General features: G+C 37.3%; 1 protein-coding gene across 4 annotated transcripts in view; it reads right to left on the bottom strand.

Annotated features, from left to right (window-relative positions):
* The window catches only part of LOC138712472 (E3 ubiquitin-protein ligase Zswim2-like), a 53,017-nt gene that overhangs the window by 13,715 nt on the left and 20,973 nt on the right, over positions 1-18,329 (bottom strand). For 2 of the 4 annotated variants that reach the window (XM_069844323.1, XM_069844322.1), the window contains exons 6-10: positions 15,947-16,026; positions 7,657-7,762; positions 4,943-5,082; positions 3,819-3,965; positions 210-355 (exon numbers count right to left, since the gene is read on the bottom strand). In XM_069844323.1, the coding sequence (XP_069700424.1) occupies positions 210-355; positions 3,819-3,965; positions 4,943-5,082; positions 7,657-7,762; positions 15,947-16,026 (619 nt within the window). The remainder of the gene's footprint in view (positions 1-209; positions 356-3,818; positions 3,966-4,942; positions 5,083-7,656; positions 7,763-15,946; positions 16,027-18,329) is intronic. The other 2 variants (XM_069844324.1, XM_069844325.1) reach the window with 1 other exon arrangement.

Raw genomic sequence — 18,329 nt, 5'->3', positions numbered from 1 at the left:
TCTTCTACAAAATTTCGTCTGTGTGGCTTGGCTTAGAATTATATCATTCTCGCCCCTTCATATGTATAAGCATAACTAGAAGTTTACAAGCTCTGCCGACGAAACATGTTTGTTATATAAAGAAGACAACGTACTGAAAGCATAATTATATTTGGGTCAGATCGGTTGAAAGCTTCAACTCCAAAGGATACAAGATGATCCGTACTTACCAGATAATGAGGAAGCATACTGTCTTGGGGAAGCTTCTACCGACATGATGGGCTTCACTCGTCGGTGGTGATGGTGATGCCGCTCCTGCTGCCGTTGCTGCCGTTCATAATCTCTGAAACAACCTTGACCTTCAGTCGGACTGAAACTATACGTTTTTCAGGATGTGAATTAATGAAACTAAAAGGTAATGATAGTTTTAACTAAGCTAAAATTGGCAGAAAACACAAGCATCAGAGGAATATTAGCAAAGGGTATCAAAAACTCTGGGCTTCCGTCGATTTATTCCAATTATTATCAACTATGAGTAGTTATAAAAACACAATGATCGAACCTACTGTTATTTCCTCCAAGTATAACTGGAACAGTTGGAGCTGACAAGTACAACAAAAAGTCAACATTGCCAAATTTTGCACGTATAACAAGTCGTAGTTTATTTATGGTGAGAACTGAAATTTCCTTAAAGAGGTTTAAAAGTTTGGTGAAAATTTAAATTTGTTTTTGTGAATTATAAACTTAAATGCAGAATATATTAACACTATACACACGGTAATAATAATAATAATAATAAAAAAAAAAAAGGTAAAGGTATCCCCGTAACATGCCATGAAGGCACTTGGGGGGCATGGAGGTAGAGCCCCATGCTTTCCATGACCTCGGCACTAGAATGAGGTGGTGTGGTCGGCACCACGCTCTGACCGCCTTTTACCCCCGGGAAAGACCCGGTACTCAATTTTTATAGAAGGCTGAGTGAATAATAATAATAATAATAATAATAATAATAATAATAATAATACTTACTTACAAATTGCTTTTAAGGAACCCGCAGGTTCATTGCCACCCTCACATTAGCCCGCCATCAGTCCCTATCCTGTGCAAGATTAATCCAGTCTCTATCATCATATCCCACCTCCCTCAAATCCATTTTAATATTATCCTCCCATCTACGTCTCGGCCTCCCCAAAGGTCATTTCCCTCCGGTCTACCAACTACACTCTATATGCAATAATAATAATAATAATAATAATAATAATAATAATAATAATAAACTAAGGCTGAGTCAGTATTTGATCTGTATGTTTTCTGATGATTTTTTAAAATTTGGAATTTTCTCTTTTCTTATTTTGCTTGAAGTTGCGGCAGTACCATTTTTTAAATATTTCCACAAACCTCTACTTAGACTGCAAACACACAGTTCCACTATTTAAGACGCTACTGAACTAGATATTCAAAGTACTAACAATTCTCTTACTACGTACTGTATTTCTAACCTTATTAAAATTTAATTTCACTAATAAAAATCTAAATGAAAGATTATAAAAGAACAATACGTAAATAAACTTATTCTGACTTAAAAATCTAAAATATTATGAAAACAATGTATGCCTAAACCAGGGGTGCACAACCCGCGGCCCTCCACTATGTTTGCTGCGGTCCAATAGTAAGTTTCAAACTTCAAATTAAAAAAAAATATGAACATACTTTTCAAACTTAACCGCCAGTGGCGCTAGTCAGCAAGACACTCTGAGACAATGCACAATAGCCAAGCGTTGCATTTGTAATGCCGTAGCGTGAGGTTTTTTTTTTTTTTTTTTTGCGGAATGTTGGTTCAGTTTGTTGTTTGTATTCGAATTGTAACAAGTCCTGTAAGTAAATAACATATTGTGACAGAGCTGGGATACGATCTCACGACCGGCAGAAGGATTACAAGGTCGGCCGTAGTTCGGCGCAAGTGCGCGCGCATCTGCTTCCTGTGGCATGGAGTGGAGAGAGGAGAGGAGAGGAGAGAGAACGACCGCGGCAGAGAGGGGAGATATCCAGATAATTCGAGAGAGCTATCTCTGGACACCCGTGGAAATTTCTCGTAACTATGGTTTAGTTATAAATACGACACGCGAGTGAACTAGAGGAGCAGTTTAGTTAGTTGCAGTCATTGCTAGTTTTGGACAGCAAGCCAGCCAGTCTTGTGTAGCAGTGAAGCCAGCTTCGAGACCGAAGTTCGACTTGAGTTGTGTCCGTAACTGTGGAGCCGGAAGTCCTGAGTTTGAGTGCAGTGGACCGCAGATGGGGGACCTGAGTTCGAAGTTCAGCGGATTGTCTCTGAAGGTCTGGGGTTCGAGATACTGTGAACTCGAGTGACTGAGCTAGAAGAACTAGCCAAGGCAAACGAACTGTGAATTGAGAACCGACCGTTCTGATTTGTAAATAGTGCTTTGTGAACATTAGTTAAAATTAACGGTTCATTGTTGTTTTCAATAATCCAAGTAAATTGTCATTGTCGTGTGGAGTGCAAATCCCATTGTTGACGGGAGTAGAATTAAATTGTAGAAAGTGAAGGGTTATTGTTGTAGGAATAAAACTACATTATTGTTTTGAATTTTAAAGTCACAATATATTATTAATTACTATAAATTACAGTAATCACTAATTAGTAAGACATTTTTATAAATTGAATTTATTATTGGAGGATGTCTGCGGCCCAACAAAAGAACATTTTTTTTAAATACTGGCCCGCAGTATTCATAAGATTGAGCACCCCTGGCCTAAACTATTTTATACTAGCTATATTCCGTTCGTATGACGTCTTCGTTTCGAGAAACAGACCTATACTGAATGACTGGAAAGTAAAATCACAAGATTACGTTGGAAAAACTGATTAAATTTCGTAACAGGATAGCGTTATTATTGAAATACAAACAAATATAGCACTTAAACATCTTTCACAACTACGTGCCCAGAAAAGAGCATAGATAAAGTTCTTGCTGGTTACACTTCTGTGTTGCTGGTTACACTTCTGTGAATATTAGAACGATGTATGTAGATTTTTACACACGACAATTAGCAGGCTAGGCAGAATATACCCGCACTTCGTTGTATTCAGATCCAGTATGATACTGTTTGGCTAAATAATGGAATGACAGACTTCAAAATTCATTGTATAGCAGTATAGTACTTAAACAAGTGAAAAAAGGGAACAGCTTACTGATCCACGGAAATGTGTACTTAAACCGTTGTACCACAGATTTCTTCCACGGCAAAATACTAATTTTTACTCCATTTATATTGTACTTTTGGTCCAGGGAAAATACTCGCCTTTTACGGCAACATTTGTCTTTTATTCATTGATTTGTAGTACTGCCATAAAGACAACAATAGCTGAATACGTAGATGAAACCAGTTCTTTTTTTTTTTAGTTGGTTATTTAACAACGCTGTATAAACTACTAGGTTATTTAGAGTTGATGAGATTGGTGATAGCGAGATAGTGTTTGGCGAGATGAGGCCGAGAATTCGCCATAGATTACCTGGCATTCACCTTACGGTTGGGGAAAACCTCGGAAAAAACCCAACCAGGTTATCAGTCCAAGGGGGGATCGAACCCGCAGCCGAGCGAGGAGTAGAAACAATCTACGTAGTACTGTACATGATAATCTGACAAAAGGTAAATATGCCTTAATAATATGTTCTTACGCAATGTCAAGTGAAATTTCCTATATTATTGATAGTATTAAAATATATATCTTTCTACAATACTTCCATGCCATAACAAGTCAGTAAAACAAACGTGAGTGAGAGATGAAAAGTAAAGCTATTAGGCAATTCTACACGAACCTGCGATCGAAGAGGGACAGTCCTTTAACGTGAAGAGCTTCCCCCACCTCCTGAGGATGTACTGGCGCCTGTAGAGGCAGTTTCTTCTTCTGCTTCTTGTACTGCCGCACGCCTCCTGTCTGGAGCGGGGCGAGTTCGCACCCTCGCCTGGAACAGATACAAAGACCTGCATTCAGTGGAGACCTCTCTTACCCGTGTCTGATTAGGAGAAATGCCATGGATGCCTGCTGGGTATTTTTCGGAAGCGGTAGGAAAACATTTGAAGCAACTGAAAAATACATTTTCATTAGACATGCTCTATAGCGGCTGTTGAAGCTGATGCTATCAGGTTGAATTCTGGTCCAAGGACAAAAGACATCTACAGTATAGTTTCACTTCTTTCAAGAGATGAATATGTTATTCATTATTTAATGACTCTTTTAAACTGCAAGGACTGTACAAAACTGATTAGAACAAATGGCAGTAAGGGTGGAATGGAATTGCGAGTTCCCAAAGAAATCTAAACACAGTGTGCACTTACAGCTATTTTTGTAACAGAATTATCATAGAGAATACTACGAGCACTTAGTGGTATTTTAGAATTTAGACTATTTCACGAAAAAAATTATTCGCAGAGGCTACTGTTTTATAGTCCCGTCGCTCTAATTTCCGGCAGCCAATCACGTTGCAGGTCGGCTACATTTAAACGTGTGAGTCTTGTGATTCGCTGATGAAGATGTAAAGCATTTCCTAAGGCTGGATAAATACTTAATATTAATCGCCCGCCATTTTGGCTCTTTCGTTGGCGTTCGCAGAAAGCACACGAGGATGTTATTTGCCGCTCAATTATTTGCTGAATTACAGTGCGTTTGATTTATTATCATAGGAGTACGACATGATAATGTTTAACGGTGTGGCAAATAGATCCCTCGTCTGGTAGCTCGGCAACGAAAGAACAAAAATGGCGAACGATATTACCTACCTAGACTTTATAGAGCCTTGACTTCCTAAGACGTAAGCAAAGAGGAGGAGTCACGCCGGGAATAACAACGTCGCGACTTTAGATACCGTACTTTGTTTATTAGCAAAAAAGTCGTCACAGTGTGAGTTTAATTTAAACATTTCAACAGGAAACAAACACTTACAAAAGAGCTCGACGTCGGAGAGCAGGAGCGACGGGAGAGTCATCAAGAGGACAGGAATCAGAAGAATGCAACAACCATCGCGAAACGCAGATGGCATGGAACTGATGACCGCACGGTAGTGTTTGGACTTCCTGTTTAATCTGCAATTATTACAAAGCAGAAATCTAAAAGATCAGCATGGAGATATGTAATAAAATACTCCCACCATTTTCTGTGAACATTCAAAGACAACATTCTAAATGTGCTAAGTGCTAATTTTTCAAATTTCGTTTTATTCAATCTAAGGGAGGAACATCCATATGAGAATATCATACTAAATTGTCTTTGTCGTAGCTCAATTGTAAGTGACATATTCGTGCGCCAAAAGACGGTGTTGTAGGTATCTCAACATGCATTTCGCAGTGTGTTTTTCATCAATATCTCAGAAAGCTGTTTTTGGCACTTATCACATTTAGAATGTTAGGTCCTCAATTGTAAACGTCAGTATTTGTCAGAACTCCTACGTTTTGCATGTCTGGGTTGAATCTCACATAATGTAGAATGGGCACAGCCTGAGTTGGTAACTGGCGAAAGAAATTATGTTACCAAATCATACAGGCAGAGTACACGTTAGTGTATTTGTGATATGAGTTTTAATTATCTTCGTCAATAGAGATTATAAGTTTTGTTACAAATACCTACAAATTTGTGCAAACAGTAAAATTACCATGATGAATAAAAAATTGCTAATGAACGCATAATGTAATAATAGTCTTCTTCTTCTTCTTCTTCTTCTTCTTCTTCTTCTTCTTCTTCTTCCTATAATGTATTAAGCCTGGTGGCCTGTTACGGTCTCGCTCCACCGTTTCAGCGGACGTCCCAATGGTCTTGTTCCTAAATGGCGGTAATTTAGTGCTTGGCGTGGTATCCTTGTTCTAGGCATCCTGAGTAGGCCCTAATATGAGATTTCCATTTCTGTCTATAATTTTGAATTTTCTCTAAAATTGGGTCAATATTGGGGATTTTGTGTGAATGAAGTAGCCACCAAAACGTTAAAATATGGTGTTCACTTAAATCGGCTACAACTTGCCATTTTCATGTGATAATATCTTTGAAAGATATTGGAGGTCAAATTACTTTATTGTCAAACGCCTCGCATTAGAAAACAACAACAAACAACATATTTAATTCTTTCAAAATAGCAATTTTTTTTCTTATCTAATCTAGTATAGCCAGCGGTTCTTCTTAAAAACTTTATTTCATTGGCAATGATTCGTGTTCATCACATTTACGTATGGTACAAGCTTCACTTCCATACATGAGAACAGTTCTCGCCATGTTTTATAGGCTTTAATTCTTATATGTTTTTGGACAAGAGAAGGTTTGAAATGTTGTTAATGGTATTCAGTGCATAGTTAAAATAATTCAGTTTTGTAGAATTATCTTTTTCTTGTTCATAGCTCAAATGATAACCCAAATATTTAAAACATGGGACCTGTTCTACAGGTTTATCATAAAGGCAAATTTTGCTGCGGAGATGATTTTTTCCGATGAATCCCATTACTTTAGTTTTATTAACTGAAGTTTCCATCCCGTATTCCTTATAAATGAATTGTAATTAGAAAACAGAACGTTTGAGGCGACTTCAGAATCTGCTAATAATATTAGATCACTGCAAATACAATAATAATAATAATAATAATAATAATAATAATAATAATAATAATAATAATAATAATAATATCATATATTATTATTGTAATAATATCATTTATTATTATTATTATTATTATTATTATTATTATTATCTGATAGTATAACTTTAAATAAAGAAAGGCTAAATGTAATTTATATGCTGTCTTAAAGGTTATTTTAAGAATTAAGATATTATATAAGAATAATGCACAAAACATTCAGTTAATAAAGTTGTTTTTTTTTCGATCAAAGATAGTGTCATTAATTTGTTCTTCACCCGGACTCTACGAGCTTCTTATAGATACCGCCAGTGCCGAGAAGAGTAGACCACTTAGTTCGTCAGAGACTATCAAGAGTGCACCACTAGCGGTGAGTCCACATTACAGTCATCATAATGATGAAGACTTGTTGGAATGTCACAGGGGAAAACCCCTATATTGCTAGGAACACGGGCTTTCCCAACACAAATTATAAATACAGGTTATGCTTGACAGAAATGAATTTTAGTGCTCACTCGTTTAAATTTAAATCATTTTAATGTTATAAATTTGGAAAAACTGGCGAATTTTATTCTAACCATACCAAGTAGTTAGTAATGCTCATACGAATAGAATGTTTCATTTCGTGAACAATAAATAATTGGATATACGTTCGATATAGGAACACAACGCACCTAATCAAATCAGAATTGCAAAGTGCAATCGATTTCAACTATTTCGCGAGACAAAATCTGTCTCAAAAGACTCTAAATTTAAGTCTGTCTGCCGAAGTGTAGAATAAAGTTGTTTTTTAGTAACGGAACTGGATAATTTGTCCATTTTCTATGTGAAATTCTGTCGATTCCTTAGTCTTCCGTATTTTCTTAAAAAGAAGTTAGCAATTCTATCGAAACCCCTTGTCAAGGATGATTGAAGTACGCTTTTCCATCTATTTAAGTCGAATTATTAGGGTCTATACATAACTTAACAATGATTCAATTAATTCAACTTCAGTTATCTTGACTTTGATTACGATTTAATACATATTCTCGCAAAACATACTTGGTAAGGTTGGAGACATAGACAGCACTGCTGCCCTCTGCTGAGTAATGCTTGACCTTTGCTGACTCGTAGGACAGGCAGCTCGGCAATCAGTTCTTGGGAAAGTCTGCAATTAGGAGAGGTAATATTACGCATGGACCTTAACTAGGAAATGAGAGGATAACACATTTCGGATACAGAATTACTGACCATACAGTATTGTCAAGGAGTTCACGAAGACTTGAGTTCCTTAAGACAGATTTATTACCGTTCTCATAAAAGCCCGACATCTGCATGAGAGGGTTAAAAGAAAAATTACTGTTATATGACAACCGCACAGTCGTGTTGGAATTCACCGTTATTTTTCCGAATCCAGGTTCCAAATTTATTACTGTCGAAAGAACATTTTTCTGACATTTTCCTTTCCAAATCAATTCATTTCCTTTGTATTGTTTATTACTGATACTATTTAAATTACCCTCTGAAGAATTGTCCATCTTCAAAAGTGAATACACGCAGAAAACCGGACGTTAATAAGGGCATACGGCTTAACAGAATCGTATTGATTTTAACTTATAGGCCTACTTGAATACCTCGTCACATCACTATCTAAGTAAAACACAGTCAGTATTTTTTAATCTAATAATTAGGACTAAAGCGATATGTGACAAGCACCAGGTGTGTATTTCACGCCTGGCGGCGCCAAGGGACTATTTTTCGAAGCTGGGGGACACCAGGGCACTTTTCTGATTTTCATATTATCGTTGAAATAATTTTGTAGTTATAAAAAGTAATATTTTATTCATATTTAAACAATCTCATAATGAACCCAACTCTGCACACCTATTAACCTTTTTGTATTTGCTATCAGGAAGTCGCTCCAATTTTGTTGTCTATATGTAAGCAGCTTCATTTGTTTAAACAGAATGCATGTTGTAAAAAAGTTAAATATTACTTGTTCAAAGTTTATTGCTACTATTATATATGCATTTTCCCTACTGTTCTATTAGTATGTAGGCTAACATTTTAATCACGTGTACTATTCTCACGTGCATGTACTGCTGCTACTACTAGTAGTACTACTACCACTTAATAATAATAATAATAATAATAATAATAATAATAATAATAATAATAATAATACTTAGGCCTACTTATAAATGACATTTAAAGAACCCGGAGGTTCATTGCCGTCCTCACATAAGCCCGCCATCGGTCGGTCTCTATCCTGAACAAGATTAATCCAGTCCCTAGCATCAAATCCCACTTTCCTCAAATCCATTTTAATATTATCTTCCCATCTACGTCTCGCCCCAAAGGTTTTTTCCCTGAAGTCTCTCAACTAACACTATATGCATTTCTGAATATGTCCTGCCCATCTCAAACGTCTGGATTTAATGTGCCTAATTATGTCAGATGAAGAATACAACGCGTACAATTCTGCGTTGTGTAGGTCTAACTTTCTCCATTCTCCTGTACCTTCATCCAACTTAACTCCATATATTTTCATGAGAATCTTATTGTCAAACACTCTCAATAATAATAATAATAATAATAATAATAATAATAATAATAATAATAATAATAATAATAATAATAATAATAATAATAATAATAATGCAGAAATAATGATAATGGTAATGGTGATGATGATGATGATGATGATGATGATGATGATGATGATGATGATGATGATGATGATAGCGACGAGAAGACAACTGCTCCCGGTACTACCGAAATCCTAGAGCCTGTGCACTTTTTTTTAAATTTAGAAATACACTACTGACGAGTACAGAATAAATTTGAAATTGTCAACGTTTGGCGTAAAAATATTTCGTTCTGAATGAAAAGTAGTGGTGTATTATTAAGAAGGATGAGTCTTGGACATTTTCAACTGATATGATAAATATAGGAATACACGATGTTTCGAAGGTTCAAATGAACAAAACGGGATGAGAATGCTAATCCTACTCGTTAGGTAGATTTAGCCGTTTCTAACGACTCCAACAAGAAGGGTGGAATTACTGTGTCGCATCTGATTTGTTGGAAAGGATATATGACAATGGAAGTGAGAAATTAATATAATTCGTGTAAGAAAATAAGCAAGTGACGTTAAATATTGAAACTTCCGTAACGTTTTCTCCGTTTGATATTCGAAGATGAACGTTACGCATTAAAATATTATGACAAGTAAGATTATTTTAATGAATTTACTTCTCATCCCTAATTTTTTGACAATCACTTTTGAAACATCCTGTAGATTATCGCATCATAAAAGTAAACAACACTGAACTGCAATTATTCATATTCTGTCTTTTTGTAGAACAAATTACACTAAAAGTCGGTGAAAACTTTGATACTGAATTTATATGGAATCAAGATTCCCCATTAAATGACGTATATGATGGTTGAAAATATATTTGACGTAAGGAATAATAATTCTTCCCTAGTAGGAGGGACTAATAGGTTGTTTCGAAATGTTGGACATAATAATGTACCATTGGAAACACTTTTATTTCATGAACCACGTAAACGAATGAGCAACTGTTGAACTACAAGCAACAAATAAGTAAATTTTGTGAGTGGTGTCGCTGCGACAAGCCAAATGGCACTGCACTTTTAATTTAATGACTTAGGCTGCACGCGACAGTAGCGTGCATTGTGGGCTCCACCCGAATGACTCCGGATGAGATATAAAAGAGACCGAAATGCAAACTCGACAACATCCTGCCTAAGGTTTTTCCGTGGTTTTCCTAAGGCGCTAAGACAAATGTCGGGATGAGCCCTAAAAGAAATGGGCCACGGACCTGCACTCATATCCCCATGAATCTCCCTAATTAACAATTACATCTCTCCCCCCTCTTCGCAATTGAGCCATCATATAGCCAAATGGCTGGTCTCGAAATTGAGACAAATCAACAAGGCTCATGACCTCCTACATAATAGCCAAATTGGCTAGTCTCCTATACATGAGACAACTCATCCTGCCTAAGGTATTCCGTGGTTTTCCTCAGGCGTAAGACAAATGTCGGGATGAGCCCTATAAGAAATGGGCCACGGACCTATATGCCCTTCCCCATATATATTCCACCTTTATTATAAATTATGTATGCCCTAGTTCAGATAATATTAATAGTCTATTAAACATACGAGGTCACTCAATAAGTCGCAAATTGAAAGGACAGGGACCTCTCAAATTGCAGCTTAGATTTCACGGCGCTTCTTCCGACGGCCTTCACCTGCTTTGTCATCGAACAACAGATGACGGCGTCTTGCCATCCTAACGGCAAACACCAGCCAACTCCTCCTCGCCCCGTTCCGTGACCAATTGATCAATCTCAGCCCCCCTCGCGTATGTGGTACCTAAGAGGTTACGTCCAATTTCGGCTTCCCCTTCAAAATTTTCTAGAGCTCCTTCAGGGGAGCAGCGTAACCCGGAGTGAGACTAGTGGCCAACAGGCTTGGAGCTCACATATTTAGTTTTGTACAGCCCCCAACCCCTTGCAAGGACGCGTTTTGCGTACCTTTTAAATTTTCCTCCCAATTCTCCTTCGATTTTTCGATTTTCGAACTCGACAAGTAGACCTATTACTGTGTGCTGATTGTCAATAGGGTACGTCGCTCTAACCGCCCAATACATTATTCTTTATGCCCATTAACAATGTTCCTAAGTAAAGTGGTAAAAATAAATAGATTAACTATTTAAACAACTGAATGTCGTAACTCATAACTTTTACCTCGTATCTTCTAATGAAGAATGTCATCTTTGAGAAAGGTAATGCAGTAATTTCACTGTAGAAAGACCCAAGATTAGATGAAGATCCACTAATATTTTGAATGGTCATCCTTTCATCTTTTCCTTTAATATCATTAATTAACGTACAAATTATTTAATATATTGAAGAAAATACACATTTTCAGCACTCCTGATTAGAATTTTTTAGCAGGCCTACCGTCTGCGGCTCTCCTTCTGCTATAAATAGTTAAAGAGTTTTCGACTACTTGTGCGGTTTTGGCCTGTTCTGTAATAAACTTACAGGTACATTTAATTATAACTTTTTTGTACGACTACATTGAGTCCACCGCTGTGGTCTCGTGGTAGCGTCTTCGCTTCCGAACCCAGCGGTTCGGGGTTCGATTCCCCGTTTGGGACGAGTTGCCCGGGTGAGGTTTTTTCGGGGTTTTCCTCCTCACTCCTATGGATGAATATCAAGTAACTTTATCAGGCGTATGGAACCCCATTCATTATCGCCACCTATTCTCGCCGAACCGACCGAACTCCCAACACCCTAACGACTTTTATATTCCTCTAAGTCCGTGTACCATTCCACTCCAACAGCCCTCCCTCAAACGGAATGAGGTGTACGCCACCACTCCCGTCTAGCCAACGGTCTGAGGTGTAGGCCACCCCTCCCGTCGGGAGAGGAGTGGGTTCACCAACTACCATGCTTGGACATATCAATGGAGGCCGGCCGAGAGCATCAGGAGCTTCGGAGGGCCGCCGCAGGCGCGATCTGAAAACCAAGAAAGACAACCGGAATGATGAGGAAAGGATGAGGGGGGAAAGGAAGTGGCGAGAATGATTGGGGTTCCATACGCCTGATAAAGTTACCTGATATTCATCCATAGGAATGAGGGAAAAACCCCGAAAAAAACCTCACCCAGGCAACTCGTCCCAAGCGGGGAATAGAACCCCGGCCCGCTGGGTTCGGGAGCGAACATGCTACCACGAGACCATAGCGTGGACTTATTCAGTGATTAATGCCAATTCTTTCTGGATGGTATATGTTCATATACGAAATACATAATATTAATTCGAAGAAAACCCATGATGGATGCGTGAATCCAATAACTCTAGTTCTAAAAAAGTAATGCTATAGTGTTGAATACTAGGCAATATGATTGCGGATCCATATTTTAATGGAAATGTGAACCAGTATGCATTTAGTGAATTGTTGGATACCATTGTAATGAACTTCCTGTGATTTACTACTGAATTAACAGACGAGAATGTGGCTTCAGATAGATCGTGAGAAATTAACTAACATGTTTGATGTACACTAGACTGAACGAGATGGATTCAATCATAGCCTCTACGGTCACCAGACTTTACACCTCTAGATTTTTTCTAGAGGTACGCGTGAAACAACATATTTTTTCAGACAGAGGCTGCATCTATATGCGGATTGAATCAAAGGTCCATCCATGTTATTCAACACATTTCATAGCAACACTTTTAAGATTAAGAGAGGAATGTCAGATCGAGTAACACACTGCATTAAAGTAGGATGGAACACACGCTGAAAATTTACGGTACTGCACTGTGCAGTTGCACTAAGCACAGTCGACGAAAGCAATGTGTTTTTGCACATAATATGCACAATTCACCAGATACAAGATTTCTTCATATAGTAGGAAGCATAAAACAGTTTCACCCCATCCGACATGAAAAAATGATATTGGTAACATGTGTTATGACGTCTCACCAACGAAAAGACGTTCTTGAGTCATGCGGCTGTTCCGCTGTTTCTTGCATTTAAATTACATTTTAATTGAGTGATAACAAGTTCTTCAAGTTTCCGAATATACAATATGAGATCGTATCAGAATTCTCAATGAAAAATCCACATTCGACAGAAAACAAAATCCATGCATGTTTCTCATTGCGAAATCTGTATAAAAAAAAAAACTGGAGACTTCAAAACTTATGTTTGCTATGTAATCTCTCAATCAACTTTTTCATAACTAGTACCGGTATGCATTTTAAATAAAGCTGTAAAATACTATGGAGATATGAAGAACCATCCGCTTTCGTTGCTCAGCAAGTTAGCAAAGCTGAGAGTCTTCCGCTGCAGATTATACGGTACCGTACTTTTCAAAACAAGATAATCCTATCAAATAGATGTTTTGTTATATTACTTAGAGAGTTATCTGAACACTCTCAAAATGAATTGCAAAGGTAATCTTAACTTAATGTACGATCTTGATATGCAATAAGTTCAAAGAAAACATTATGTCAGTTTATTGTGTCTGATCTCATAATGTGTTTGCTTTGTTCCGAGATTAGTTCGCTAGAGATGTCTATGATCTCAGTCCAGACGTTGATCCGTGGAGACATGTGTTTACAAAGCAGGAAATTTAGGGTGAAGAACAACTGATGGATAATTAATATTTGAGGAGAAAAATTCGCTCCGGCGCCGGGGATCGAGTCCTTGGTTATACGTACCAAGCACTCTGACCACTGAGCTATGCCGAATTCAATCCACAGCACCGGACCGAATCCTCCTCCTTCAATGTTTCCCTTTGTGGCCTGACTCCAAGTTAGGCATATATGTTGACGTATATGTCCAATGTCAACTGCCATTATACTAGGAGCGCACTCAACTGAGTGACTTGTTGGCCGGGATTCCGCAGTTATGTGCACAGTAATCTGTACAAATTATGCACTGCAGCTATGAGAATATTATTGATTTATTAATTTGTCCTACAGAATAATATCTGTAATATTGACAATTAATATTACAGATATTATTCTGTAGGACAAATTAATAAATCTATAATAACTGATGGATAATTTTGCCTGAAACCCCAATAAGTAGTATTATTTTATATGCTGTAAATCTCCGCTAACGAATTCCATCTTCACTTCTCATGCGGACGATTTTTTTTTTTGCTACTTAAAACCATCGCCCTTAGACGAGCTTGAACCTTGAACTTGCATATAATGGCAAGCATGGTAATCACTAGACTTCGTTGAATTGCCACACGCAGCATGCAATCAGGTTGCCGATGTACGGTAGTATAGAGGAGGTGAGCGACCGCCCGGTCTCGTAGTAAAAGCAGTTTATATTAAGAGTTGTGACCGGTCCAAATAGATACAGCAGTTACAGCTAATGTATACCTATGTAAGCACTTGTTTTTGCATTACTGTGGTTGGAATAGTCAAAGCTTAACATTTGTTCAGTGCAGACAAGAATTCAATCAAACATACTACAGTGAGAGTGTTGCTGTGTTGCTGTTCCAAACAGTTTCCCCTGGAATACCGCTACACCCGCAGCCAGTCTTGACCCGCAGTGGTTGGATGCTGTTAATTATTATGCAGAATATTACGGCAAAATAATGGAGGTAATTGATACATTGGATAGCATAGACAGTTCCGCTGTTGCAGCTGTAAAATCATTGCCTTCTGAACAGCTATTGGAAGATATTCTGTTCATTGATTCTAATTTTAAAATCGTCTCCAAAAGCATCATCCTCTTAGAGTCGTCTAAACCACAACTCTCAGAAGCCCTTAATATAGTGCATAAAGTATCACAAACTGATATCCAAAATAACAATTCACTAATTTCAGAAAAAATGAAATGTAAGTTGAGAAACATTATTGCTAAAAATTCTGCCTATTCACAACTTCGTATTATAAATGATGTACTATCAGGTCACGACAAGACGTCTGAAGTTGGTGTACTAAAAAGTAGTGACTTTCCGTTCTTCAAATATGTACGTATTACATCGTGTGTTGTTGAACGTACATTTTCCCAATATAAAAACTGTTTAAGTGACCATCGGAGAAGGTTCACTTTGCAATCGCTCAAAATGTACGTAACTCTTCACTGCAATGCACATATTCAAGGATGTTGTGAGTATATTACATTAAATTTTAAGAGTTAATATATCTTACTACAAAATAATTGTGTATTTACATGTTTAGATATTTCCTACTTCAATGATCATTCATTATATTTCTTGAATGCAGGATATAGGTTTTATTGTAACCGCAATATACTGCTCAGTGTTTACATCAGAGGCATACTCCATCCGTTGCACGTCCCCTTCTCATAGTCTATACCGCGTGCGTAGTAAACCTTACGATTCTCGTGGCAATTCCACGAAGTCTAGTAATCACTAATTATTGAGCTATTGAAGACGACTTCAAATCGTCTTACTTCCGTTAATATCAACAATCTACCTAGATCAGATGTTATTTCTGGATGTAATGATAAAGATACCTTGTCTTTGCTGAGGTAGGAACCAATGTTCTTCTTAACCCCGCAATCAACAAGCCTAGGTTTGAAATACTATGATAAAATAACTCTTACCTGCAGTTCTGAAAGCCTACAGCACAAGCTTGATACCCACCCGGTCGGTCCATGCATGATTGGAGCCCATAACCAACAGCAGCGGCGCGTGTCCTGTTCGTCTTCGTGGACTTACCCTAAGCACTGGCACGGAACCCCGGACCTGCTGACTGCGGCGGGCGGCTGACACGGCCGGCACAATCAATACAATTAGCCCCTCATCACCTCGTACTCACGTGCTGCTCTGTTGTGGAGGAGTAGGTCTCCTGCGGGGGGGCTCCCAGCCGGGCAAGGGGCGCCAGCGGTCCAGTGGCCTCTGCAACATGAACGAGCTTCAGCCCGCGCGCTCCTTGCCGGTAGCGGCAGCATGGGACTTCGCCTCTGCCCTAGACGTCGATCTCGTAAGGACATAGGTGTGTGGGAATTGTGACATCATATAGCATAAACATCTAATCATATTTCGTACAAGTAAGTCTGTTAGAACGTTTGATGCAATATTATCGCCAATGAATATTTAACGTGAAGGACAATTTTTGTGATGAAAATACGAACCCGTAATTGGTGATGTGGTAATAGTGGACTAATGTGGAACTTTACTGGATAAGACGAAAAAAAAAATATATTCTCAAATGCCGTATAACTGGCTGTAACCCGAAGCTGAAGATTTTGAAGAACTCTAGTGACAACAGGGTAATACTAACCACGTATTTTAACACAATGATACATAAATGGAGACAAGTATGATATTAAACTGAATTTGAGACAAAATAAGTCAAAGGCACCATCAGACATTCCTCGACTTTTGTCATTCTGTCCCCTATTCTCTTCAAATTTTGACTTACTTCTCCTTCCACTCTTAAAGAAATGAAATACTTTTTAATTTGTAATCTTCAGCAACAATACTGCCGCTGCTTGAAATATCAACTCAAGTATAAAGATGTCGTTACTTAAGAATTGTAATAATAATAATAATAATAATAGTAATAATAATAATAATAATAATAATGATTTATTTAACCTGGTAGAGCAACATAAGAGAAAAATTGCTATAACGAATATAAATCCTATAGTTCAAAGCTTACTTTCTTTCAAATGCTGATACTCAGTTTAAAAAAGGATTTTTTACTAGTGACTTTCATTTTGTAGAATTTAATTTGCAGAATAAATTACCTTATTGAAAATTATAAATGGATATAATACAGATATCTCGTGTAAAATCTTAATACATACTAAGCCTAATTAATTTAATATTCGTTTGTTATAACACCAAATTTATCGACTCGGTCTTATATTAATCCGTAAGCAATACAAAATTTACATCGAATCATATTAATTCATATCAAACTGCTTCTAACAGAATACCATACCTCAATATTATTACCAGTTTATTAGTTGTCACATTGCCATCTCTCTGCTACCATTTAATTCAAATGTATTGGACTGGTTAAAACAAGGAAATATTTCTATCACTGAAAGCGTGACAGTAGCTGTCAATATATATGTCGCTATATGTCGTAGTACGCCCGTAGATTAATTCTCCCCATTACAAGACATGATGCATATAAGAAGCGAGTGTTGACACAAACTACATGGTAGAAATTCTCATTCCAACGGACTGAATAATGACGGATAAGATGTGCTTAAAAGTGTTTATTTTCTGAATAATATTTACTCCTTTCATTCCAACAGGGCGTGGACATAGCTCTAAAGTCCTTATTTTAAAGTGTAAACCAAACATGACACTGTAGACTATTAGTTAACATCATTTAACATTCGTCAGGATGAGTCGGTGTTCGATCGCAAAAACAATTTCTTACATAATTATCATTAGACTATCATTCTGTAATTAGTCACTAAGGTTAAATTGAATAAAAGTAGATATAGACTAAACACTGATTATTTGAAAATGACGGGTTGGTTCCCACTTCCACTGTAACACAGATATAAATATTAATTTGCGAGACATGGATCCATATTGTACACGGTGGTCGGTAGACGACAGCAAAATGAAAATCCAGTGAATCACAATTTGGCCTTTCCAATAGATAGTCACGATATGATCTCGCAGTTAAAGCAACTCAAAACCCAAGTGAAAAAAATACAAATAAAATAAAATAAGAGCATGTATAACAACAGTCTAGTATATACAGTCACGGAACTCAATACGTAGTAAATATGCCTCCGTAGATAGTTGCTAACCACTACGATCACTAATATCGTCTCATTACAGACAATGCGAAATAGTACCGGCACAGTCTATTGTTTCTAGCACCCTCACAACTCAATACTAGTGGTATTACCCTGAAATGTAATTATTGTAATCCCAGCAGTAATACAGTACTGGTAAGTGATATGTTAAAAATCTCTAATACATTACCAAAATTCTATCTAGAAACTAGATTTAAGCTGAGAATTGTGCAAAAAGATACGAAAAATTATCCTCTATAATACGAGTGCTAATAGTTTCTCGATAATTTAATTGAGCTTAACGAATGTATGTTGTCATGATATTTTTTCGAGATCAAAGGTTATGAGTTTAGAAGCTCAATTAAATTATCACAGAGAAAATATCAAGCACGAATTGTATTCAGTGAGATAATTCCGATGCGAGAAAGATTG

The sequence above is a fragment of the Periplaneta americana genome, chromosome 13, assembly GCF_040183065.1.
Source record: "Periplaneta americana isolate PAMFEO1 chromosome 13, P.americana_PAMFEO1_priV1, whole genome shotgun sequence".
NCBI classification, from domain to species: Eukaryota; Metazoa; Arthropoda; class Insecta; order Blattodea; family Blattidae; genus Periplaneta; species Periplaneta americana.
The sequence above is the reverse complement of the archived record's forward strand: the minus strand, read 5'-3'. Positions and strand labels throughout refer to the sequence as shown.